General features: G+C 34.6%; 3 protein-coding genes and 1 pseudogene across 5 annotated transcripts; 1 reads left to right on the top strand and 3 right to left on the bottom strand.

The window, feature by feature from the left end:
• Window positions 1–5,244: 5,244 nt before the first annotated feature.
• Window positions 5,245–5,616, top strand: LOC143573468 (uncharacterized). The gene has a single exon (XM_077058338.1). It carries the CDS (start codon window positions 5,251–5,253, stop codon window positions 5,614–5,616), a length of 366 nt encoding a protein of 121 aa, XP_076914453.1. The 5' UTR covers window positions 5,245–5,250.
• A 6,287-nt stretch (window positions 5,617–11,903) lies between these two features.
• LOC143573467 (large ribosomal subunit protein eL30) lies at window positions 11,904–13,893 on the bottom strand. The gene is made up of 5 exons (XM_077058337.1): window positions 13,854–13,893; window positions 13,527–13,567; window positions 12,446–12,551; window positions 12,239–12,340; window positions 11,904–12,150 (listed from the first exon to the last, which is right to left on the bottom strand). The coding sequence occupies exons 2-5, from the start codon at window positions 13,545–13,547 to the stop codon at window positions 12,041–12,043; spliced, it is 339 nt and encodes a 112-aa protein (XP_076914452.1). The 5' UTR covers window positions 13,548–13,567; window positions 13,854–13,893; the 3' UTR covers window positions 11,904–12,040.
• Window positions 13,894–15,525: 1,632 nt separating this feature from the next.
• On the bottom strand, window positions 15,526–19,529 carry LOC143573473 (chaperone protein dnaJ 49 pseudogene; annotated as a pseudogene). 2 transcript variants are annotated; one of them, XR_013142438.1, is made up of 3 exons: window positions 19,349–19,529; window positions 15,772–16,902; window positions 15,526–15,687 (listed from the first exon to the last, which is right to left on the bottom strand). The product of XR_013142438.1 is annotated as a chaperone protein dnaJ 49 pseudogene, transcript variant X1 (transcript). The 2 variants fall into 2 exon arrangements; XR_013142439.1 differs by lacking the exon at window positions 19,349–19,529 and adding an exon at window positions 17,037–17,300.
• Window positions 19,530–21,924: 2,395 nt separating this feature from the next.
• On the bottom strand, window positions 21,925–26,457 carry LOC143573474 (uncharacterized; the record flags this gene model as incomplete). The annotated part of the gene is made up of 4 exons (XM_077058343.1): window positions 21,925–22,124; window positions 22,896–22,987; window positions 25,166–25,251; window positions 26,110–26,457. Coding segments are annotated over 4 exons (726 nt in total), but the record flags the coding sequence as incomplete, so codon positions are not given.
• Between the last annotated feature and the right edge of the window lie 5 nt (window positions 26,458–26,462).

The raw sequence follows: 26,462 nt of genomic DNA, 5'->3' as shown, positions 1-26,462 counted from the left end.
TATTTATAATTAAGAAACAATTTTATAGTAAAACATATAAGCGGGTCACGGATTTCACCAACCCCAAATAACTTTTTAACCGGATTATAACATCTCATTTATTTGTGAAACCCTTTCATCATCAAATCCTAAGTATATTATTAACTTCTTTACAATAAATAAATTAAAATCCAAAAGAATATATATATATACATTATAAACGAATAATGTAAAACAACCACGTAATATGGGGGATAAAAACTAGTCTCACTATATTAAAAATTAATCTCACCAATTATTTGACATGAAAATCATATAAAATAGGGATATACTAAAAATTAATATCCGATTTTAAAAAAATATATATATTATTTATAATTATGAAATAATTTTATAGTAAAAACAATAAGCAGGTAATGGGTCTCATCAAACCCAGATAGCTTTTAAACGGGTTGGAAGAATCTTATTGATATAATGCTAAAATATATGTTTCCCTTGTTGATTTTTAATTAATATTTTAATAGTTTTTGTTCGTTTTTAGTCGAGATTTGTATGCTACTAACATTTCTATGTTTCGTAGGTTCCGGTATTTGATCGTGATTAAAAAGGGCTAAAAACAAGCCAAAACGGAGATCCAGAACGCGTCAGGAAGAACCAGAACAGAGAACAGGAAGAACCAGAACAGAGAACTGGTCAGACCGGCCCCCATGGAGAAGCACGCCGACCCGCGCGAAGGGGGAAGGCCAAATGCCCTTAGCGCGGCGCCTAGGCAATACTGGGCTTAATTAATTTCGTTTTCGCTTAATGTCGGGCCTTGTTTTCGCTATTTAAACACCTTTAACTTAAACCTGGCATAACCTGAAGCCACCAGACGACTTTGGAGAGTTCTTGGAGCTATTTTACGAGTTTGTTGGTGATTTTGAAGGCACGAGAACAGGCGGTGAAGAGCTTTACGTTCAAGATCGAAGACTACGGGTTTTATCGCCTTTAATCTTTCGTTTCTCATTATTTCACCATGTTTTCAGTTTTATTTGCTTTGTTTGATTTAGACTATATGATGCTAGGCTAAACTTCATAAACTACCTAGGTCGTGATGAACCTTTGTTCGGTTTAATTTTGATTGGAATTTCTTTTCGTTATGGATTTTAAGTTCTAAGTAAAGTGTTGAGTTTGAATTAACTGATGCGTATGATTGCTTGGTTTTATTTACTTGGATTTATTGTTTCACATTACCCTTGGTGATTGTTTCATAGGATAGGGTTTTGTTAGGTCATTTACTGTGTATTCTTGACTAGTTTATGATTGATATGCATTAAAATCATAGAAACAATAAAATCAATTAAATAGATAAAAGTGAGCTGCTAGCCTAGAAAGTTGTAAGGTGATAGGTTATTGATAGATCTTTGTTGGTCAGGATTGCTAGATTTAGTTCTTCGTAAGGAGTTCGTCTAGGTTTGATTGTCAGCTTAGTTTATTAAGTCAATTGAGTCTTCTTAACTATCTTTGATTTCCGCGCTGTAAGGTAGGATTTCGTCATAAAAATACTTAGACAAAAATTATTAAATAACCATAAGGAAGTTTAATTTATAAAACTGGTGAGACTTAAAACTTGTTAGGAATCCATAGGTGTCTTCTTAGTCAAGGGTCCTGTTCGGGTTTTCTGTCAATGGTCTATTTTACGATCTCAGTTCCATAACTTAAGTTTCCCATTTGATTGATTGTCGTGACATTGGGGATTCTAGCCTAGGTAGTTATTTTCATCATCTAAGTTAATCTAAGTGTTTTAATAGTTTATTATATTTTATTTAATTAGGGTTAGGTTTAGTTAATTAATAATTAGTTTAAAACCCCCTTCAAACATTATTATTAAATAGTCACGTCTTGTAATTGAGTCTAATTAGCTAGTATACGTAATTTATAGAGTCTCGTGGGTTTGATATCCGGACTTACTTAGTTGTACTAGAGTCGACCGGTACACTTGTCGGTTAGTAGTTTAAGTTAAGTTTAAGAGTCTAGAATTATTACTTAGTGTCTAGATTAGCTTATTTTTAGTTAATAATTATTTGACTACTTCAGGCACATCACTTATTTATTTGTGAAACTCTTTCATCATCAAGCCTTATGTATATTATTAATTTCCTTACAATAAATAAAATTAAAATACAAAAAAAATGTATAAATGTTAGATCGTAAAATGCAAAACAAACCCTGTATCAAGCCTTCTCAATATGGATTTAGTTACACGATTCTTTTTTCTTTTAATTTTAACTTAAATGAAAAGTTTCACAAAATAATATCCAAATTATAACAAATGAACATAAATGAATAAATATAAAACTTAAGTAGATAATTCATTTAACGTTTTATTAAAAAATGAACATAACCCAACATAAATTAATCAAAATAGGTTCAAGTATATTATTAGTTTCTTACAATATTATAAACGAAAATATTGGAAACCTAAAATTTAAACAACCCTCATAATACGGGGAATAAAAACTAGTTAATTACTAAGAAAATCATTTGATCAAGTGTTAAAATAAATTTCCGTGTGAATTTAGTTTCTAACATTTTGTTCTTAACGATGAAATTCTTTTAATTTTTGTAGTCTTTGGGACTTTACCCATACATCTTTTTCCAATCTAAAGTGTTTAAAAGTTTTGTTTTTGTCAATGGATCACCATCCTATTGGTTTAGTTTCAATGTTTAACCATTTAAAAAGTTATTATGTATTCTTTTTGTAAAAAACTGAAATAAAAAATATATTTGTTATATAATCATTTTTGAAAAAATAATGCCAAAAAGGAAGTAACAAACGACTTAAAATAAAGTATTCTCGTTAAATCCATTAGAATAAACTATTAGACGTTTGTAAAGCTTGATTGTTAAAACACGAACGTTGGTAAAACCATTACGACTGCTAATCGACGCGAATTTATTCAACATCAGTCATGTTCATTAAAATATAGACAACAAAAACAAAAAATAATATTAACCAACCAATCAATGCCGTAAAAGTATCTATTTATCTATAGTATTAAATGTTACATAAATAGTTGTAACCTATTTTCAAAGATGTATTAATAAAATATTAAAATCAATGTCTCAATATCATTTTCTCTCACAAAGGTCACCTTTTTCAAATAAAACCACTGACAAACACCAATACACATTCAGGTAATTATTATTGTTATTTATAATTTTGTGATTCATAGATATTTTTAAAATATAAACAAAATATATAAAAAATAATGTTTTCAGGTAATTATATGGATAGATAGATAGATATGAAGAAAGTGATTTCAACGCTCGCTAATGCTTACTATTTTTCTTAAAGGTGTGAAACGTTTAATTAGTTTCGATGTTTTAGAATTCAATTAGGGTATGTTTGGCAAAACTAGCTGGTAGCAGTAGCTGGAAGGGAAGCTGGTGGCTAGAAGCTGGTAGCTGTAGCTTTTTAGAAATATTTAGGTGTTTGGTAGAGTAGCTGGAGCTTTTAATAAAACTAGCTCGGTGCTCACACGGTGCATCGTTCTAATCCGAAACCTATTCTGACTTGACCCCTTTCGACTCAAAACCGTACCAACATGAACCGGACTAAATTAGCCCTTTTTGCTTCGACTCGTTCCAACCCTAATTTGGTTTTGCACATGACCCGGGCTTGCCTGATTCGACTTGTTGCCGATCCTAACCAATAATCACATAATATGTCAATATTTTAAAGTTAAAGAATTATAACAATATGATACTCAAATTAAAGAGAATAGAATGCTCGTTTTTATGATGCAATTTTTAAAAATAAATATCAACGTGTGAAAAGTTATGGTCTTTTAAAAAGTCATGGGGGTAGTTGGTTGTGAATATGGGTTAAATATGTAATTATTATATTAATTAACAAAATGTGATGAAAGTTCAAGTATCAAAATTGTAAAATTTGAAATATTAAAAGCTTGTAGTTTTTTCTAAATGCTACTAGTTGGGGCTTTTAGCTTCAAGCTTTTTCTCTTAATCTAAAAGCTTCAAGCTACTCTAATCAAACAAGACATTTCAATAAATTTGAGATTTTTCTTAAAAGCTTGTACCTTAAAGCTCTTAAAAGCTCCAAAACGCTCTTTGTCAAACATACCCTTAAAAACATTGTTAAGGAGAAAATTTCTACCGTGAAAAAACCTATTAAATTAGATTTCTAACCAGAGACCTTCGAAATCCAAACCTTAATTATCACCTCATGTAATTATACAAAAGCCAAATCAATGATCAACATTAATGACTAAATTTAACATGTATAAAGTTATATATGAAATATCTAAATCTCTAGGGATGTGCACGGTACCGGTACGGTACCGAAAATACCGATCTCGAAAATCGAAAATTCTTGGTACCTGTACCGGTAACGAAATATTCGGTTTGGTACCGGGACGGTACCGGTACCGAGGGTAAAAATCGGGAGATACCGGTACCGTACCGATCCCGAAACTTAAAACTTTGGTACTGATTTCAGTATCGGTACCGATTTTTCTCATCCCTAACTCCCTCTGTCTCATTATAAGTGTCATAGTTTGAAAATCACAAAGTTTAAGGTGGATTGAGTGATAACCTTTTTTTTCTTATTAAATGACAATAATGTCCTAGGAAAGTGTGTCCATCAATATTGTTTGTTAATGCCAGTTGTGTGTGTTTAAAGGTAAATTTAGAAATTGACTAATAAATTTTAAAAGTAGACATTTGTAATAAGACAAAAAAAAAAGAGAATATGAACACTTTTAATGAGATCGGGGAGGGGGTGGGTGGTTAATAATAATAATATAAAAAATTGTGTTGCATAAATTATTATAATCTATTTGTTCTCATTTCCAATGTGGTGTAGTAGTAGTAGGAAACACGTGTTTTTCAATAAAGACCATGAGAGTCAGGAAGATTGGAAGACCAAGATCTTTGTGATCTTCGATTCGATCATGAAAACGTCTGGATTTTACCACTAGTAAGCCTTCGAACGAGTGAGTTTTCCCGAGATTCAGTGCTTAAAGGCTCCTTACGACTGAATTAGACCAGTTAACGATAGCATTTTGTCACTAAATCACCCCGTACAAAATACATAAACAATTCTCTTTTTGTTTATTTGCCGTTTTAAATAAAATTATAACATATTTGTCAAAGATGTGTTTATAAAATTAATGAACCATTGACATATTATACCATTGACAAAACACTTCAATACAAAACACACTACCCACTAACCCATTCACACCTTCACTCTCCACACACACCACAATGATAACAACAGACGACCAACGGCGAGGAGCACCATACGGCATCCTCCTCGCCGTAGTCGTCGTCACCCTAATCGGAATACCCATCTTCCTCGGCGACGGCGGCGAAGCCTTAACCGAGTTCATCTCGGAGCTTCTCAGCCCACTGGGCCTCTTACTGCTTCCAATTATTCTGCTACTTGCCATACAATACTTGTCTTCTGATACTGGATCCTTTGTATCCAGTATATTCTCTACTGGTGAACCCAACTCCATCCACCGTGCTAGTGGCTCCCCGGTGGGTGTGGCGCTTGTGCTGGTTATTGTGCTTGTGTTGCTTTATAATAAGTTTTCTATATTTGGTGGTGATGATGGTGGTGATGAGTAAGTTTGTTTGTTGATGATATATCTGGTTGGGTGGGTAGTATTTCGATTTAAATGTTTAATCATATTGCAGTCATTCGTGGTTTAAATGTTTAATCATATTGCAAGTTTGATCTTCGTGTTTTAAAAGTTGTTGATTTAGTAGGGTGGAAACGAGTCGAGCTCGAGCTTGAGCTTGTTTAGGCTCGAGCTTGGCTCGTTTTGACTTACAAGAGCTCGAGCTTGACTCCTTTTGAGTTTTTTTTTTTCAAGCTCGAGCTCTTGTGAGTGATTTTTACAAACTGGCTTGGCTTGTTTTGACTTACGAGAGCTCGAGCTCGACTCCTTTTGAGGTTTTTCTTTCAAGCTCGAGCTCTTGTGAGTGATTTTTACAGGCTGGTTTGGCTTGTTTTGACTTACGAGAGCTCGAACTTAACTTTTTTGAGCTATTTATTTCAAGTTTGACTTCGGCTCGTGAGTAATTTTTTTAAACTCGAGCTTGACTTGAAGGTGATGATGATTCCGACGAGTAGATTAGGCCGAGATCTGGTTTGTTAGTGTACTCCGATCTGTTGTTTTTTGTTTTTGGCTTTTTATTTTTGATTTGTTGTAAAAAAAAATTCAATGAAATATGATTAGTTTATACACGTGAAAAGCAGGGAGACTAGGGAGTATATTATAGTATAGTGAAAGTTGCATAAGTGATCCATTTGGTTTAATCATATTGTAGATGTGGTCCTCGTGATTTAAAACTTGCAATCTTAGTCAAATACTCTAACTAGGATCGAGCTCAGTTTGTTTTGAATTAGAGAGCTTGAGCTCAACTCAGAAGTAACTTTTTCAAGCTTCAGCTCGGCTCGAGCTTTTGTAGTACCTTAAATGAGCCAAAGCTTGGCGGTGTGGTGTGAAATCAATACGTAGAAGTCTAAAACCGTGAAACTAAAAAAAATACACGAGTCTCACTGATCCCAAACGAGCTTCTTGTACAAGGCTCGAGCTCGGGTTTGATAACTAAACGGGTCTTATTTGAGGCTCGAGCTCGAAAAAGCTCGTCTCGTTTTGAGCATATTATCGATCCAATCTCGAGTAATTCGCAAATGACTCGACTTGTTTTTTCCTCTAGCTGCACATGTAGTCCCCATCGTTTACCTAGTTAGTTTTTAACAGAAAAATAATGTCATGTCCAATTCATGTGAAGGTATTATTATTATTTTGGAATCCTAATAAATTTATTATTATTATTTGAGTTCATCACCTTCGATTACGCACCAAACCTTCAGTTTTGCTCTGAACGAAGATGATGAAGTCGACGACTGGACGTTATGAATTCTGAAGTTTCAAAAAGTATTTTATTAGTTCTCCAACTTTAAAAAGCTCACACATGAACGACACATAACGTTATTTTATAGTCAAAAACAAATTACACTTAATGGTCGGGACTAAAAACAATATTTCACAAATGTTTGTACTAAGTTTGCAACTTTTAAAATTTTGAGACCAAACTTGTAATATGACCATCCACAATGATCATTAGTATAAATTATTTTATCGTATATTTTTTGCTTGTACGATGTATGACGGTAATGCCCTTGATAGTAGAATCATGGCCTACGTGGCGCATGGGTTTGACAATCGGTTAGTTGCTATTCACAACTCAACTCTTCGCACGTGCCCAGATCCATTGATTGTTGGATCCGGTTTTTTATTAAATAAATAAATTCAGTATAGAAAATTAAATAATGCACATAATAAAACTTGTTTTTTAACAAAAATATATTTGTGAATGAGGGTCAAGTTATTCAACAAAATGTAGCAAAAATGAGAAATGTGAGAAGCCATAAATAACTGACATGTGTCAAGTGAGGACCAAAAGAAAAAGGGTATAAAGGTAATTGTACACATTTTCTATCTCCACATGCAAAGCACATGTTAATACCCCCAACATTTTAGAACGTTTATAACTTTTTCGTATGATATTTTTTAAAAAAAAAAATATCATCATAATAACAAGCGTTCTTTTATCTTTAATATGAGTATGATTTTTGTTATATAAAGTTTAAAACAAAAATCACGTCATTGTGTCTTTTCGCACACCATTGTGTCTTTTCGCTTATCATTGTGTCTTTTTTCGTCATTGTGTCTTTTCGCACACCATTGTGTCTTCTTTCGTCATTGTGTCTTTTCGCTTATCATTGTGTCTTTTTTCGTCATTGTGTCTTTTCGCACACCATTGTGTATTTTCGCTTATCATTGTGTCTTTTCGCTTATCATTGTGTCTTTTTTCGTCATTGTGTCTTTTCGCACACCATTGTGTCTTTTCGCTTATCATTGTGTCTTTTTTCGTCATTGTTGTTTTTCGCTATCATTGTGTCTTTTTCGTCATTGTGTCTTTTTTCGCACACCATTGTGTCTTTTTTCGTCATTGTGTCTTTTCGCACACCATTGTGTCTTTTCGCTTATCATTGTGTCTTTTTTCGCCATTGTGTCTTTTCACACATCATTGTGTCTTTTCGCTTATCATTGTGTCTTTTTTCGTCATTGTGTCTTTTCGCACACCATTGTGTCTTTTTATCTAATACATAAAATACAATGCTTAATGCATGTTACACAATAACTTGAAACGTAAAACACAATGGTGAATACATATAACACAATGACCTAAAACGTAAGACACAATGGTGAATACGTATAACACAATGACTTGAAACATAAAACACAATTGAAACAACATATTACACAATGACACAATGAACAACAAAAAAACACAATTAAAAAAACCCATTAATTTTTTTTTATTTTTATATAGCACTATGATACTCATATTAAAGATAAAAAAACGCTTATTATTATGGTGATTTTTTTTTTTAAAATAATGTCGTATGAAAAAGTTATGGACATTTTAAAATGATGGGGGAATAGACATGTGACTTGCATGTGGAGAGAGAAAGTCAACAAAGATGTGTAATTACCTTCATGCCCTTTTCATCAATTTTTATTTATTAAATTAATCTCAGTCATTCAAATCTAAGATCAATGGACTGGATTCCTTCTCACCCTTCTCATTTTTGTTGTCCTTTGTATTTTAACTTTACCCTTGTGAATGAACTACTGGTTAAAGTCATTATATCAGGATACATTCGTATTTCGATTCGGAAAAAAACCCCATTTAAGGCCAACGTCCGTGAACAATCGCTTGAAGGCGTGACAATGCGATGAGATAAAACTAGTTCAGTTCAAGAATTCAACTAGTGAACGCCACTTACTCGCCTAGTCTCTCATCATCAACCAAATGCCATTGAAACTAAATGTTGGTGGCAATAATCGAACATAGGTCATATGGAACGCCAAGTCTCTTCCTTACCACTCCACCACCAGCTCATTGGTAACAGAAGTATATAGATGGATGGAGGGTTGTTCAAAAAGCTCGAGGCTCGAATCTCGGGCTCGTGGCTCGTTCGATAAAAGCTCGAATAAAACTAGCTAAAAAAAACTTGATTTGAAACATCCTGAGGTGAGTTTGCTCATTTTAGTAACCGCGCCAAAATTGACCTAGGCTCGGCCCGACCATGGCTCGGCTCGTTGGCTCGATCTAAATCTCGTTTAACTTCAAAATCGAGCTAGAGCCTTAGTTGAGTTGCCCCGTTTAATTTCGAGCATGAGCTCGAAACCACCCTGGCTCGACTCGGGCTCGACTCGTGAACAACCCTGTGGATGACAGTTAGAAAAGAAAAACAAATATTAAAAAATTACATTGAAAGAATATGTTTTTTTAAACCATTCGGTCTAGGTTACCTTGATTTTATTGTTTCGACTATCTACTAAAAAAATATAAAACAAAATAAAAAGAGAAATCAAATACAAAATAAGATGTCTTATTGTCTATGCTTAAATCGTTGTCTCGAGAATAGTTTTATTTCCGAGTCTTTCGAATCACCCACTGGTACGTGTGCATAACACCTTTCACCGCTTGTTTTTTATAATTTTGGGCAGCTTTAATTTACCTTTGTTGTTATTACTTACTAGTAATATTCAAAATTTGGAAACACATTAATTTGATGTGAAAATAGCCTTTAAAAGTAAGATCTACATGTGGAGGTGCACAAAAAAACCCAAACTCGGAACCGGACCCGAAATGAAAACCCAGAACCGGTTTTTTTAATACCCGACCCTACCCGTAGGGTACGGATAGGGTATGCATTTCGGCACTAAAACCCGAACCCGAACCGGTCCCGATTTGTAAACGGTAATACCCGAAAACCCGAACCGGTTCCATACCCGGAACCGGGTTTTTCCAATACCCGATGTATACGTGAAAAATACCTTAAAATAATACCCCAAAAATACTCCTAAAAAGTGCAACATATTAAAAAATCCAACATATACTCGAAAAATACCCGGAAAAAAGCCCCCGAAAAACCCACAAATAGGGTTTTTTCAATACCCGAAAATGGGGTATTCAAATACCCGGTTTTAGAATACCCGGTTCTATACCCTACCCGAACCCGATGCATAGGGTATGGTTTTTAGAGGCAATACCCGGACCCGAACCCTACCCGGTTATTACCAATACCTGATTTTCCAATACCCGGTCATACCCGGACCCGGATATTTGAAAAACCCGATTTGTGCACCTCTATCTACATGGATAGACCAATGGCGATTGTTGCCGAAGAAAAGAAAGCGTGCAAACTTGTGAAACTGGTTTAAAACTAGCATGAGAATAGATAGATGGGTTCACTATAATTAATGTATATTTTTGTGATGATAAAAACAAACACATGTGATGTGAATATTACATACAAATGATCATGTGTACGTAACTAATTCCCGTTATATCATAAACAAAAGTCGTTAAAAAATTATCAAGAATTGTCAAACGAGTGATCATCGACAAAGTCGAGTTTAAGAACGATGAAGTTTCAAGTGATGAAATAGAAGATTGGAAAATGAGGTGGTAAATGATACAAAGATCACTTGAAAACTTTTATACTAAGTTTAAAAATTTATGAAACCTACATTATTGTATAATGCAGCAAGTGTCCAATTGGGTCACTTAGCGGCACCAAACTGGTTCACAAATTTTGTTTAACAGACTGAATGTCAATTTTTTTTGTCGTTCTATTTTTTTGTCTTAGTTTTGGGACCGACAACGGTCGTAACGAATGTAACGGCAACCGACCGAACACCAATTTTTTTGTTCTTTTTTTTTTGTCTTAGTTTCGGGATCGACAACAGATGTATTTTACCAACGCTTGATTTTTATCAAACGACGTCACCCACCCGTTGGTTCACCTCAAATTTTATATTTTTTTGTTTTATATTTGGTTTTAATTACGGTACATTAACTCATGTCAGCGAAACCGACCGAAATCGCGTCGACTTACCAGCTCACGTTTGAGACCGGCAATGTTTAAATTTTACCAACCTGCCCAGCGCGCGCCGGGTAAAAATCTAGTTGATTATAAAAACAAAATTTTACAAACTCAATGAAATCTTGAAAAACAAATGCTTGCAAGATATATTAAAGATTGTCAACTTTATTTTTAAAATAAACTCAAGAATTCACATATTTTTATAAAACATGAGAGTTATTAACCAGCCTCCTGAGACCTTAAAATGATAATACTTATTTTCTTTTGAGTGATGATTAATTTGAAATCACTAACCAAAGAGTAAGAAGTGTAAAGGTGATCAATAAGATTATTGATGTGATCATATGACCACACTACCAAGACTCATAAGTTTAATGATGATCCCCTAACAATGAATGAATAACAAAGAAGAAACACAATCCCACAGAGGCGTTCTAGCGACAACTTTTCGCACTATCAAGGATTCGTCAAATGGGAAGAGTTGTTCGTGCGACATTGTGAAGTTGATCACCACCGGCTAATAATGATAATTATAGTCAATACAAACTCTCGGTTGAAAATTAAAAAGCGTTCGTACAATGGTTGAAATAAAACTTTAGGTTTGCAACTAAGGTTGTTCAAAAAGCTCGAGGTTCGAAGGTCGGGCTCGTGACTCGCTTGATAACAGCTCAAATAAAATTAACCAAAAAAACTTGATTTGACACATCCTGGGCTGAGTTGGCTCATTTTTGTAATCGAAAAATTGACCTATGCTCAGCTCGATTTTAATCTCATTTAACTTCAAAATCAAGCTAGAGCCTTAGTTGAGTTACCCCTTTTCATTTCGAGCCCGAGCTCTGAAACCACCTGACTCGACTCGGGCTCGACTCATGAACTGCCCTATTTGCAACATATAACACTCTTCCGCATTAAAATAGGATGTTACAACCCACATAGATAGGTTGCTTAGAAAAGTTAAATAGGACATGTAATTGATTAAAATAAACATCCAACCAACAGAAAGTATCAAACTGAATACAAACCAACAAAATCCCTCTAATAACAGCAGCACTTAAAAAAAGGTACTAGAAAATAATCTCACTGATCTCCTGGTAGACTCTTGATGATATCAGAGTCGCCTGCATCGATGATACTTAAACATGACACACGGAAATACTTTCCACACGCGGTTCCAAGATCGACATTGTCTGAACACATGATTGAAATAAATTGTAATCCGCAAATGAGAATAATAAAAAAATGTAACTTAAAAAACGATATCAATGATGGACTTACTTCCATTGTAATGGTGAACGCCAACCTTGGCAAGCATGGCATAGTACTCGATCTCGGATTTCCTCAACGGCGGGCAGTTGTTGGAAATGATGATCAACTTGCCTACAATTCCCATATAAAATACACAACAAATAAGCCTCATAAATATAAGCAAAATCAATGCGATTACAATTCACTAATATGAATTAAGATAAGATTTAAACTAACCTTTGGAGCTTCTGAGAGACTCAAGCACGGTCTTGTAACCAAGAGTGTACTTTCCACTCTTCATCACTAGAGCCAACCTGTTGTTGATACTCTCATGAGTCTTCTTCTGCAAATTTAAACAAAACAGCAATAAACAACTTCGCAAATTAAAAACACAAAATCACGGGAACAATAATAGGGGTGCGAATGAACAGAGCCGCTCAAGCCCAAGCTTGAGCTTTGTAAGGAAAGACAGTGTAGTCTTATTGGGCGTTAGCGAGCCTCTTTTTATTTTTATAGTTTATCTCTTTTGCACTTTTATGTATTGATTTCACTCCGCACACTCGAGCTCTGGCTCATTTAAAGTACCAAATGAGTTCAAACTAAGATTAAGCTCGCTTAATTAAAATAGAAATAATTAAAAAATATATATAAATTAAGGGGGTGTTTGGGATTGCTTATTTTTACCAACTTATAACTTATTAACTTTTGGTAAAGTAATAAGGTGTTTGGGATTGCTTATGTTGTGAGAGGAAAAGTTCCATAAGTTACACTTTTGCAACTTATTAACTTAATGAAAAGTTATAAGGAGGTAAAATAAGGAATCCCAAACACCCCCTAAGTAATGAATGATAATCGAGCCGAACCCAGGCTAAAAGGCGAGCGTGAGCTTTAAAAAAAGAGTTCGGAACTAGCCAAGCTCGAGTAAGTCAGCATGACCCGAGCTCGAGCTCGAGCTCTCGTAAGTCAAAATGAATTCAAGCTCGAGCTCTCATATGTCAAAAGGAACTCAAGCTCTCGTAAGTCAAAACAAGCTCGAGCTTGAGCTCTCGTGAGTCAAATTGAGTTCAAGCTCAAGCTCTCATAAGTCAAAATGAGCTCGAGTTTGAGCTCTCGTAAGACAAATGAGATAGTGGTGGAGCTCTTGTAAGTCAAATTGAGCTCAAGTTTGAGCTCTTGTAAGTCAAAATGAGAGCGGGCTCGAGCTCTCGTAAATCATAATAAGCTCAAGCTCGAGCCCGAGCTCTCGTAATTCAAAACGAGAGCGACTCGTTTACACCCCTAATATTCAACAAAATAATAATACAAAACAGTAACTTACCGTCTTCTTTCCGGCCACCATTGTAACTCCTAACAAATCAACTGCAAATTTTATACAAAACATCAAATCAAAACACAAACAAACCACCTAACACTATTACTACAAACTCAAGTATTCATCAAAACAAAAACAAACTGCTAAAATAATTCAATTTTAATTTCTCATCAGTCAACAAACATGAAAACAAAATCAATTAAATAAACGAATCCATTCATACAACACGCAACACGTTCGCCTAAATCTAACAATATTATGAACAAACAAATCGATTATAAACATGCTTAGATTAATAAAGAGGTTGAAATTAATCAAATAAATTATTGATACCTGCAAACGGTCTAAGAGTTGTAGCAGCTGAAGATGAAGAAGAAAGTGAAAGCAAACCCTAATTTAGTTGTAGTAGTTATATAATCGGTTACTCTGGAGGAATAAGTGGGCTGGGCTGGGCTTGTACTAATTGACCAGAAATGGGCTTTGTTTGTTGAACTATAACATCTTTTAAAATTAAACATAACATGGCATAAAATACTCGGTTCTGGACCCGACCTAGACCGGTACGACCTGGTATTGGATTTATCCATAGAGCCGTAAACAAAATCGAAACCGGAAATACACAGCCAAAACCCGACCCCGAAAAAAACCCAGAACGGGTTCCTGCCCGACCTACTTTTGACTTTTGTTGACATACCTGATTCTGGTTCCTGAAAATACCCGGTTTGTGCACCTCTAGGGGTGAGGAGGGGTCCACCTATTGTTGGGCTCAAAACTTCTAAATTACAACACATGTTTTCGTTAAATATATCTTATATAGTATATACATTCAATAATGTTTTTGGCTCAGAAGTGATGATATGTGATTTTTAATAGCTCAAACCAAACCAATTAAAGAACTCGTTATCTTTTTTGGGAATTATGGTGCTTATTTAGTGAAAAAAATTGGGTTTTTTTTTTTGTAAAAACTTATATTAACTTGTAACCCCCCCCCCCTCCCCCTTCCCAATAAAAAAGTTCAAGTTGCGCCACTGTTCAACACTAGTAAGAGTAGAATTAGTAAATGTCTGAATGATTAAGAGACTTTGAGCAAGTAATGTGGTGATCTGTGGGGTGGGTAGAGCAGGTGGTGCGTGAGTAGTAGACTAAGGGTATGAACATATGTGAAGATACAAATGGGTTAAACTTTCATTCAGCATCATTTTGTAGCTTAATGGAATAATGGGTAAGAGGTCAGCTAACTGATTCAAAGGTTTCATTATTGTGAAACAAACACACTTAACGCTAATTGATTTAGAGATAGTCTCTTAATGGTATCATACAAGAGGCAACCAAACATCCGCGTAAGTTTAAGCGTCGGCCGAAATAGTTTGAATCATAACAGACATGTTAGATTGTTATTTAGATTTCATAATGAAATGGCGAGTAATACATTACTTGTAAAAAGGACTAACAAAAGTTTTCCTCGCAAGTAATATTACCTAATATATTGTTTATAAAAGACAGAGTTGTTTTTAATGCAGGTTTGGCTTGCTTAGTTCGGTAATTTATATACATGTAACCATAATCGAACCATAAAACTTGGTCATAAAAAATCATAAGACTCATTGGTTTCTTAGTTGGTTCGGTTTAATATGCTCATATCTAATTTCCAGATCACTAGATCATTACTTTGAAGTTTGAACACCATATCAAAATCCTGTATCTTTCATGGATAAAATATATGTTTAGCTCATAAAGACCGAGTAATCTTTAACGCCACTTATACGTCTTGAGCATTTTAGTTGCGAACAAGAAGAAACTCGCTTATACGTACTTGGATAAGAGACGAAGCGCAACTTTTCTACCTGATACAGTATATCCTTTATACTTGCGTTATTGAACACTTTATATTTTTTGTGGTTAAACCGCCATTCCAAAAGTACCTAACCGCAAACCTTGTTTGCATAATCAGACAAGCACATCGTCCTCATTATCAGCTGATAATTAAACGTAAATTATTTCGCAAACACAAATGCTACTACATCCATGCTAAAAATCAAACATCACAGAACCGAGCTATAAAAATATAGGAAATAAACCCGACCCTCAAACGTGCATCCGCTAGTACAAATGCAGAAATCACTGCCAATGGAACAAGTCTCCATCTATTGACTCCAAATACGTTTCTCTGCGGGAATCACAGTTTAAAACAAATTAATTTATAGAAAATATTAAATATCAAGATTAATAAACAAAAGAACCGAGATCTAACCTTCATGCTACCCCAAAACTTTCAAGTTTGTCACAGTGAGGAGTTGGCAAGTTTCTGCTCCATGAACGCCTCTGCATTTCAACATTGCAATAACGCCACAACATATTTTTGTATTCTTTGATCACACCATTCTCAATATTACTTCTTGCAGCCGTTCCAAGCGGATACTTCTGATCAAAATCAGATGATTTCACGTAAAACTCAACTCCGTATTCCTTAGTCATCTTAGAAAACTGATAAGTATAGTTCCTTTGTAATGAATATTCAGGCTCTGAGAACGGGAGACACGCAAGCAATATAATCAGCAAAAACGGTAACAGTTGAAGAAGTAACATTAAATTAGGACTGGTCCCACCGCCACCGCCATCACCAGCAGGCTGACCGCCTGCTGCCCCCGCCCGTCTGGTTCTGTACATTTGAGCTGTACGAAACATATCGCTTTGAGCAAAAAACGACCGAAAGATTTCATCAGCATCAAATTCATCATGATACATATTGTGTCCTGTTCTTCTTCGTCTCCTAACATTATACTGCTGATTGTACTCATCTCCCTCAACATAACCTGTTTGATCATAGTGTCTTCTTGAGTTATCGTCACTCAGACACTTAAATGCCTTGCTAACTTTCTTAAACGCTTCTTCAGATCCAGGAGCTTTGTTCTTATCAGGGTGAACTTTCAATGACAGTTTCCTGTAAGCCTTCTTAACCTCCTCAACAGAACAAGTTTTACTGACGCCCAAAATCTCATAATAATCAGTGTTTCTTTTGATGTTACGAACCACTTCAACATGTTCTTCGGTATAACTTGGCTCTTTGTTCACACCTCCAGCCTGCTCAGAATTTACAGAGTTACTTGTAGCATGATTTTTACCATTTGGTGGACTCGGATTTGCAGAATCAAGGTTTTTACATGCTGCCAAAAGATCATCTACAGATAAGTTATGGTTTAACCGCTGTGCAATGCCAATAAACTTCAGAGCACGCTCCTTGTTTCCAGATGTGATCGCCTCTTTTGCAATGCCAATACATTTCATTGCTTCATCTTTATTACCATCCATATTGATTGAACAAGCTCAGCTCAACACTGAAGTTGCTCAAATAATTAACCAGTCACATTCACCGAGCACCAACCTATACAAATTTTGCAAAACATACAAAAAAAGGAGGAAGAAGAACAAAATTAGGGTTTCGTGAACAGTCAGATAAATTCAAACAAAGTACAAGAAAATTAAATTATCGTCAAGATCTTACAACAACAACCTCACCTAGTAAATCCCACCCATAGTGAAGCTAATAGTATTTGGAGTGTTGAATGTGGCCAAACCTTATCTCTATCCCTAGGTACAAAAATGCTGCTTCCACGCCAAACAGACCAACAAACAAAACTAAAAATATAGAAACTATGAAGCTACCAATAACCGAAGAAAAGGTAAACTAAAGCAAAAACACATATACATAAATACAGGTAAGCAATAACAGGCACGGTAACCTTAATTGTAAGAAAATCTAAATCCCTAGACAAAACTAATAACACAACTGTACCATTCTCCTAAAAGTCATCAACCTTAATCCTACATCTCCACAAACTCCTATCATATACCATGTCCTCAGAGATGCGTAATTCTATCAAATCTAGCCTAATCCGCTCATCCCAACTCAGTTTGGGCCCGCCTCTACTCCTCCTCCCTCTACAGTAAGGGTTTCCGCTACTCTAACTAGCTCTATTGCATCCGTCCTCTTCACATGCCCAAACCATCACAACCTCCTCTCCCTATATAACTCGAGTATTAAGGGGTGTAAACGAGCCAAGCCTTTTTTCAAGCTCTTTTTCTAATGCTCGAACTCGGCTTGTTTATTATTTATTAAATAATTTATATATAATTTTAATTATTTTCATACATTTTGACCAAAACCTAACGAGCATAAGCTCGGCTTGAGCTCATGCGTAGTACTTTAAACGAGCCAAAGCTTGGCTATGCAGCGTGAAATTAATAAATAGAAGTCCAAAATAGTAAAAACCTCAAAATACAATACGCTCGTTAAGGCTCGACGACCGTACACGATTTTCCCATACAAAGCTTGAGTTCGGGCTAGATAACTAAATGAGCTTTATTTGTAAACTTTTCACAAATGATGATAAAAACCAAAGAACCTAAAACCGAAAAAACCGACACTGACCAGTTTCAAAAATTCTAAAACCAAAACCTTGGCACTAGCCCAAAACCGAAACGCCCATGCTCCTACATGAAATTAGACTATCAACAAGATCTTCATCCATATAATTCAAGCATTATACTACATACTAGAACTCTGTAAACTTTACACAGATGATGATAAAAACCAAATAACCTGAAACCGAAAAAACCGAAACTGAACAGTTACAAAATTTCAAAACCTTGGCACTAGCCCAAAACCGAAACGCCCATGCTCCTACATGAAATTAGACTATCAACAAGATCTTCATCCATATAATTCAAGCATTATACTACATACTAGAACTCTGTAAACTTTACACAGATGATGATAAAAACCAAATAACCTGAAACCGAAAAAACCGAAACTGAACAGTTACAAAATTTTAAAACCAAAACCTCAGTACTAGCCCAAAACCGACCAAAACCGAACCATGCATGCTCCTACATGAAATTAGACTATCAACAAGATCTTCATCCATATAATTCAAGCATTATACTACATGCTAGAGCTATGTAAACTTTACACAGATGACGATAAAAACCAAAGAACCTGAAACCGAAAAAACCGACACTGAACAGTTTCAAAATTTCTAAACCAAAACCTCAGTACTAGCCCAAAATCGAACCATGCATGCTCCTACATGAAATTAGACTATCAACAAGATCTTCATCCATATAATTCAAGCATTATACTACATACTACAGCTATGTAAACTTTACACAGATGACGATAAAAACCAAAGAACCTGAAACCGAAAAAGCCGACACTGAACAGTTTCAAAAATTTTAAAACCAAAACCTCAATACTAGCCCAAAACCGAACCGTGGATGCTCCTACATGATATTTGGCTATGAACAAGATCTTCATCCATATAATTCAAGCATTATACATTTATACTACATACCAGAACTCAGTAAACATTACACAGATGATGATAATAACCAAAGAACCTCAAACCGAAAAATGAACAGTTTCAAAAATTTCTAAAACCAAAACCTCAGTACTAGCCCAAAACCGCCCGAAACCGAACTGTGCATGCTCCAACATGAAATCAGGCTATCAACAAGATCTACATCCATACAATTCAAGTTATTACACTATACATCTATAAACTAATCAATAACTTACACATATAATGTATCATTGTACCCTAGGGTTTCACACTTTCACAGTTTCACAGAATCACAGGTCATAACATCTAAAACACAAATAACAACTAATCAATAACTGAAATCATGCTAATGAATAACAACTTACTAATCCAAACTATAATATCAATTGATTAATGATTATACACGAAGAATCCAGAACTTGAATTTAACATGTGTAATTAAAACGATCGATAATAAGAAACTGACGGTGAAATTGAAATTTAACTAACCTTCGGTGCGAATACGAGTCGATTAATCGAAGAATTTGAGATCGATTTTGACCTAATTAATTACAGTGGCTACTGGTGTCAAGTTCCATTACGGCTTGGATTCATTGGATTGGATGCTTTGCTTGCTTGGTGGTACGTGTGGCAGTTTTGGTCCTTGTAGTTTGTATGGTTACCGCGTTTAGTTCTTCTAGTATTGATATTTGATACTTCACGAGAGTCGAGCCAGGGTGGGTTCGAGCTCAAACTCGAAATTAAACGACGCAGATTAGGGATGGCAATGAAACTCGAACCCGATGGGAAAACCCGAAACCTGACATAAATGGGATGGGTAATACCCGACCCATTAAGGTTTGGGACGGGTTTCGTATTAGTTTTAAAATTTATTGCGGGTTTAGGACGGGTTTAGGATTTCTAATATACCCGATTACCCGACCCGATTACCCGATAACATAAACCCATTTACCCGATTATATACCCGATGTACCCGATATCACTTATCATATTATATATATACTATATTCCAAATATATTATTTGTCGAATCTTGTTTATGTTAATTATCTGCAATATTTTATCTTTTGGTAACCATCTTTGTAATCGACTAGTTATATTTTGTCGAAACCCGACGGGTTTTGAGACGGGTATACCCGACGGGTATTTTTTCAAAACCCCATAGGAAACCCGAAACCCGATGGGAAAACCTGAAACCCGACGGGTAATTACCCGATTAAAACCCGACAGGTTTGGGACGGGTTTGGGATGAACTTTAATAACCGGGTATGGGTTTGGGAATACCTAAAGCCGACCCAAACCCGACCCATTGCCATCCCTAACGCATATCAGGTAGGTTCGGATGTTCGAGCTTGATTTTGAAGTTGAACGAGCCTAAAATCGAGCTTGGGATGAGTTTGGCTTAGTTACAAAAATGAGTCAACTCAACTTTTTTAGATAGTTTCATTCGAGCTTTTATAAAGCGAGCCACGAGGCGCGAGTTTTTTGAACAGACCTGTTTGATAGTATGTATGTTTATAACTATGTGAAAGCTACAAAAAAATGTTATCGACGGATTGAATGTAATGTTATTCGAGAATATGTGAGTTTCCCATTGTAATAAGAAAGAGACTTGGTGTTCGATTCTTGCCCCTGATGTTTAGTTTTAGCGGCATCAGGTAATAGTGGGAGACTAGGTGAGTATGTGGCGTTTACTGGTTGGATCGTTGAATTGAACAGGTTTTATAATAACACGTATGTAAAAAATTATTAACCATGACACCGATATAACATCATTAAAATGCATCATTTTTATGATCAAACTCTATAATTGCATTTTTACATACGTGTTATTAATAGTGTTTACTTTTGAAAGTGGGTACGGGTACCATATTATACAAAGTGTCCTTTCACACAGATGAAAGTCCGGTATCTTTGTCTATGAAGAACTCATGTAATCATGTATTATTTTTTATTATGCATTATGGGTGCTGACGTGTACGTGTGCTGTCATAGTTTAGTAAAATGGCTTACTTACACTGTATGATTAACATGAAAGATGATTTTTTCTTCCTAAAATTTTATATGTTTTCTGAAAATGAACTTCAAAGAAGAAATTTATATTTATTGTTTACGAGTTGAGGGTTATTTTTACAACTTTGTGAAGGAAAATGTGAAATAATGGATCCAATAATCCAATAAAGGATTTTGGGCCTGGACAATAATGGGCCTCAAATACGTCTTCGGTCTTTATTAATTTGGGTGTGTGTGTGGTAACAAATAGAGGTGAAAATAAAACCCAAACATGGAACCGGACCCGAAAAAATCCGGAATCAATTTTTATACCCGGGTTTTTAATGCTCGAACCCTTACCCGATCCTACCCTACCTGTAGAGTACGGATAGGGTATGCATTTCAGTACTAAAACCCGAAACGAACCCGATTTGTACCGGTAATACCCGAAAACCCGAACCAGTTCCATACCCGGAACCGGGTTTTTCAAATAACCGAAACCGGGTATTTCAAATACCCTATTTATACCCGAAAAATATCTTAAAAATACCTGGAAAATGGCCCTAAAAAGTATAACCTCTTAAATAATCCAATTTATACCCGAAAAACTCGAAAATAGGGTTATTTTCAATACCCGAAAATAGGATATTCAAATACTTGGTTCTATACCTGACCCGAACCCGATGCATAGGGTATAGTTTTTGGAGACAATACCCGAACCCGAACCCGAACCCGAACCCGACCCTACCAATACCCAATTTTCCAGTACCCGGTCATACCCGAACCCGATTTCATACCCGGAATCGGATATTTGACAAACCCGATTTATACACCTCTAGTAACAAATGTTTAAACAAATGTTAAAATAAAAAGTTTGAAGGATTCAAACCTTTTTGAAGTTAAAAAAAAGTTCTAAACAAGAAATATATAAACTTATAGAAGCAAAAGTTGACTTTTCTAAAAAGAGTCAGCTGATTTATTGACTTTCTAAAAATAGTCAAAGCTGATTTATTGACTTTCTAAAAAGTCAAGACATGCAATTAGAGAAACCCCATCAAATTGACATGATATTTCTTATTGGGTAAAAAAGTTGAAATCATGGTGTTGGACACGGAGTTGTTTCAGCCATGAGTAAGCAGCACTCTCTAAATCTTTAATCTTTTCGTCGTCGCCTTTGTCACGATTATTCCACACGTCGCCTTGCATTTTGTAAGTTGCTAGACCGAACGGAACAAGATCCAACGCTTCTTGATCACCTTCTTCATCATTATCTACTACATTATTAATCAAGGATTCAAGGGTGTTAACACAAATGTGGTCCATTAATATTGGACCACATTAAAGTACAATCAAGAATTTTGAATGTGAAATTAAAATATAACTTGATTATTCCAAAATACAATTGGTTTTTGTCAATGTAACAAACGGAAGTTCAAACGAATTGAGCCAACTAAGCTACAAACGACTTATTCAACTTAACAACGTTTGAACTCAACTTAGTTTGAGTTTTAGGTTTAAAGCTCGAGTTGAGCTTGGCTCGCCTGTGATTTTATAAGCATGGAGCATGACGAGTCAAATTATTTATTATTTATGAACTCTTTAATTTTTTTGTATATACATATATAACTATAGATATATATTATTTTTAATATTTGTATATATAAAACATAACATATACTATTTACTTCTCTTATCGTAACAATGTTTATTTAATGATTAATGAAAATTAGTCTCATCGTTATATAAATAATTTGTTAATTTAAAATCGATCCTGATCAAGCTCGATATATGAAAACATAACTTTTTGAACTTTTAGTATATATAGTAACTTAACTAATTTAAGTCCTGCTTTGTTTGAACTTTTAGTGACTCTGGGCCGCTTTCAAATAGCTCACACGCAACTCGTATAGTTTACGCCTTACTAACATTACCTTAGGGGCAAAAAGCAGTGTTTCATAATAGTATGTTTTTTAAGAAAATGTTTTATTAGGATATTATTTTTGAAATAAAATAATAAAAACTTGGATTTACTTGAGATATGTTACCTTGGAAAGAGGATGATAGAGTATGAAAGGTGAGGAAACAAGTGCAGAGATTTTTACTGTAAATGCTAGCAGGAATATGAAAAATAGGGTACCTATACAACAAAATATCAAAGAAAAAAATGGTATGAATTTATCCATTCTGTATTGACTCTACACATACATAACTCTGCTAATAGACCGTTATTTCACAACAACAAAAAAAAACATTTTTAAGCAATATATTATACTGTAATTTCTTTTATACATATTTTGAACAGCTATCAAACACTAAATACATATATTATTCCCTATAAACTACGAGTGTGAAGTTTTGGCATGCATAAATGCGTTAAACAAGTCCCATATGTGTCACTGTAGCGAGTTTGTATATATATAGTTGACCCGTTTAACCTATGTGTTTACTTTTTATTTTCTTTCAAAATGTTTTTTATGTAATACTTTAAACTATCCGGGTATTTTACCAAAGTTAAAAGTTTAAAAACAAGTTGCCATTGTTTAAACATAATTGCCACAAAAATGTAAAAGAATTTTTCAATTTTTCTTTTTTTGTGAATATAAACTTAAAAGTATTAATATAAAAAAATACATTATTTGTTGATTATACATGTAATGTTTGTGTCAACCTATGAATACACGTGAGACGTGTCATGTTTATGTTTACAAGTCTTTTTTCATATTTATGTTTTTTTCATTAATTCTATTTAAGTCTCATGTCACCATCATGAAAATCCTACCGCCAACATCGTCATTCACATGACACCATCAAATATACGACAAAATAAACCATTAGGACAACGTGATGAAATAGGGAAAACTGGAAAAGTAAATATACAAAAATAATAACCAAAAAAACGAAAGGATAATACGAAACACCAAAAAGTTGGGCCCAGCAGGAGTAACTTTTATTTTTTAAGTTTTAATATTTTATATATACAATCTTTTTTTTTGAACGGCCAACTAAGTAACGTCGGGTACCCCGTACGCAGCCTCCATTGGCTAAAGGTAGCCCGAGCCGGCCCCTAGTCCGGACGGACGGAGCCCCTAGCGGTCCACCTGTTGAGGGATTCACTGGATAAAACCCGACCACCACGCCCGCCAAACGGCACGACAGCGAGGAGCCGGTAAAACCAGGTGAGATCAGGACTCGAACTCTGGCTCATCCCTCATATCTCTCATATAAGTTGGTGGTAGTGAGGTTTGATTCCCCTACCTCTCACTTATAAAGTGAGTGCTCTACCATTAAGCCACAACCAACTTTTTTATATATACAATCTATATCATTTATTATATAAAGTTTTTGTTAGTTTGAAAAATATAACATCCTGATAACCATTTTTTAACTTTAACAACAACTCTTAGATTTTTTTAAGATAAATATACCACGTGTATCTTATCGAATTTAAACCTCCAATGTAGGGATGACAAAAAGTCCGCGCCCGACGGGTATACCCGAAACAAATGGGATGGATATGGGATTAGAATTTAAAAATTTTTACGGGTACAAGCCGGGTATGGTATTAGATGATACCCGATTACCCGAAAACACATACATGTTTACCCGAACTATATACCCGAAAGTTTCTTTGTATTTCATAGGTTGTGAATATATATATATATATAATATATATATATAAAGACTATAATGATATTATTTATTTATTGTCATGCATACATATATGAAGTGTATTATATTTAAATTTGTAATAATTGTTGTATGAATAAAAGGTATAAAGTAATTTTAATACTTAAAACAATGTACTTCAAAGTCCCAACGGGTATACCCGATTTCCGTGGGTATGCCCGATACCCGACGGGTAATTACCCGACAAATACCAGACGGGTAATGGGTCGGGTATGGGATACGATTTTACAAGGTATGGAAATGAGATTACCAATACCCAGCCTGAATCCGACCTGTTACCATCCTTATTCCAATAAATAAACACTATTCAACCACCATACATCCTCTTAGAAACATATGACCAGAAAACATAAACAACTTTAACATTGTGTGGGTTTGGAGAATACACATGAACTAAAACAACATATTTTACAAATAAACATGATTTAAAGGAGGATTTGACTTTGTGATTTCAAACTATGTATTCATTAAATTAAGAATATCACCTTGTTTGATTTTATCTTTGAAAATGCTACCAAACATTAAATATTACAAATTAATTTATTTCCGTCAAAGCATAAAAGGATAAGTATAAATTGAATGCATAATTTTGATTATATATAAAATAAATAATTTGTAAAATACATACCATGCAACGGACATCCAACTAGCTGGAGATATTTCGTTGATGTTAAATGTTAATAATCCGGGATAATTTTGAGCCAACTCGATAATCTGCATAAAGAAAAACAAGACAAAACTTATTAGACCAGATGCAGTGGGCGATATGAGTGGCTTAGAACGCTAGGGGTACACTGTTCCCCGGGTGCTTTGGGCTCTATATGGGTGGGTGGCGCCTACTACAAAACACCGGACATGACAAGAAGTTGGGTCAATGATTGATGGGTGGCTTTGTTTGTTTTTTTTTTATTAAATAATAATAATAATAATAATAATAATAATAATAATCAGAGAAACTCTATCCACTACACCTTTTTTTTACAAAAAAAAAACACCTACAATGATATGACGTAAAATGTCTCTGTAAAGGCTCCATCCACTACAGATGGTCACATGAAGTAGTTGTACCGATTATATAACTAGCTAGTTGATGTCTTTTTACTGTTTAATTTTATATTTTACTACTACTGATATATCTTAGCTTTAAAAGTCTCTAAGCCTAAAGTACATGATGAAATATACATGTAAACTATATATGCTTAATGTATATTGAACATACCAATACCAATGGGTTGGCAACCCATTAGTAAAAAACAAAGCCTTTAAAACACAAGAGGTTGGGAGCCTTTGAGTTCAAGTCTCACAGATAACATAAATTAATTGATAAATTCGATAAAAAAATATACAATGGACAATTAATGGGAGATTTATAATTTATTAAACCACTTTTTTTAAAAAAAAAAAATTATCATCTAGTTATTTCTTACTTTCTTAGCATTAAATCATATGCCACACTTGTAACCATTTTATTTACTATATACTATTTGTGTATGAAAAAAAAAACAAATTGATGAATAAACAGTTTTAGGATTATAAATGCAATAAGAAAACCAATTAAAATCATTGACTTACTTTATCCAGAAACGGCACTCGCATGTATGGAGAACAAGATTCATTAAACTGAACATAAAGATGATCTTCATAGCTTGAACAACCGAGATTCGTTAAATTGTTATCGTTAGTGTCTTCATCGTTGTAATGGTTAGAGCCAGTTGGTGTAGTTTTGTTTATAAATATTTGGATAGCAGAAAGATAAGGGACATAATATTGAACAATACTTTCACCAGTCTCTAATAAAATAGGCACATCAACACCGCAACAACTCCATTCATCATAAATCTCCCATATATCTTGTAGCTTTGTATGTGCGGCTTTGAATCCGATGTTTGTTTGTACTCCGTTGGTGTCACTCTGGTAGAATTCCA

Source organism: Bidens hawaiensis, unplaced genomic scaffold, assembly GCF_021521415.1.
Source record: "Bidens hawaiensis isolate Kalapana, Puna unplaced genomic scaffold, B.hawaiensis_p1.1 tig00026434_1, whole genome shotgun sequence".
Lineage (NCBI taxonomy): Eukaryota > Viridiplantae > Streptophyta > Magnoliopsida > Asterales > Asteraceae > Bidens > Bidens hawaiensis.
The sequence above is the reverse complement of the archived record's forward strand: the minus strand, read 5'-3'. Positions and strand labels throughout refer to the sequence as shown.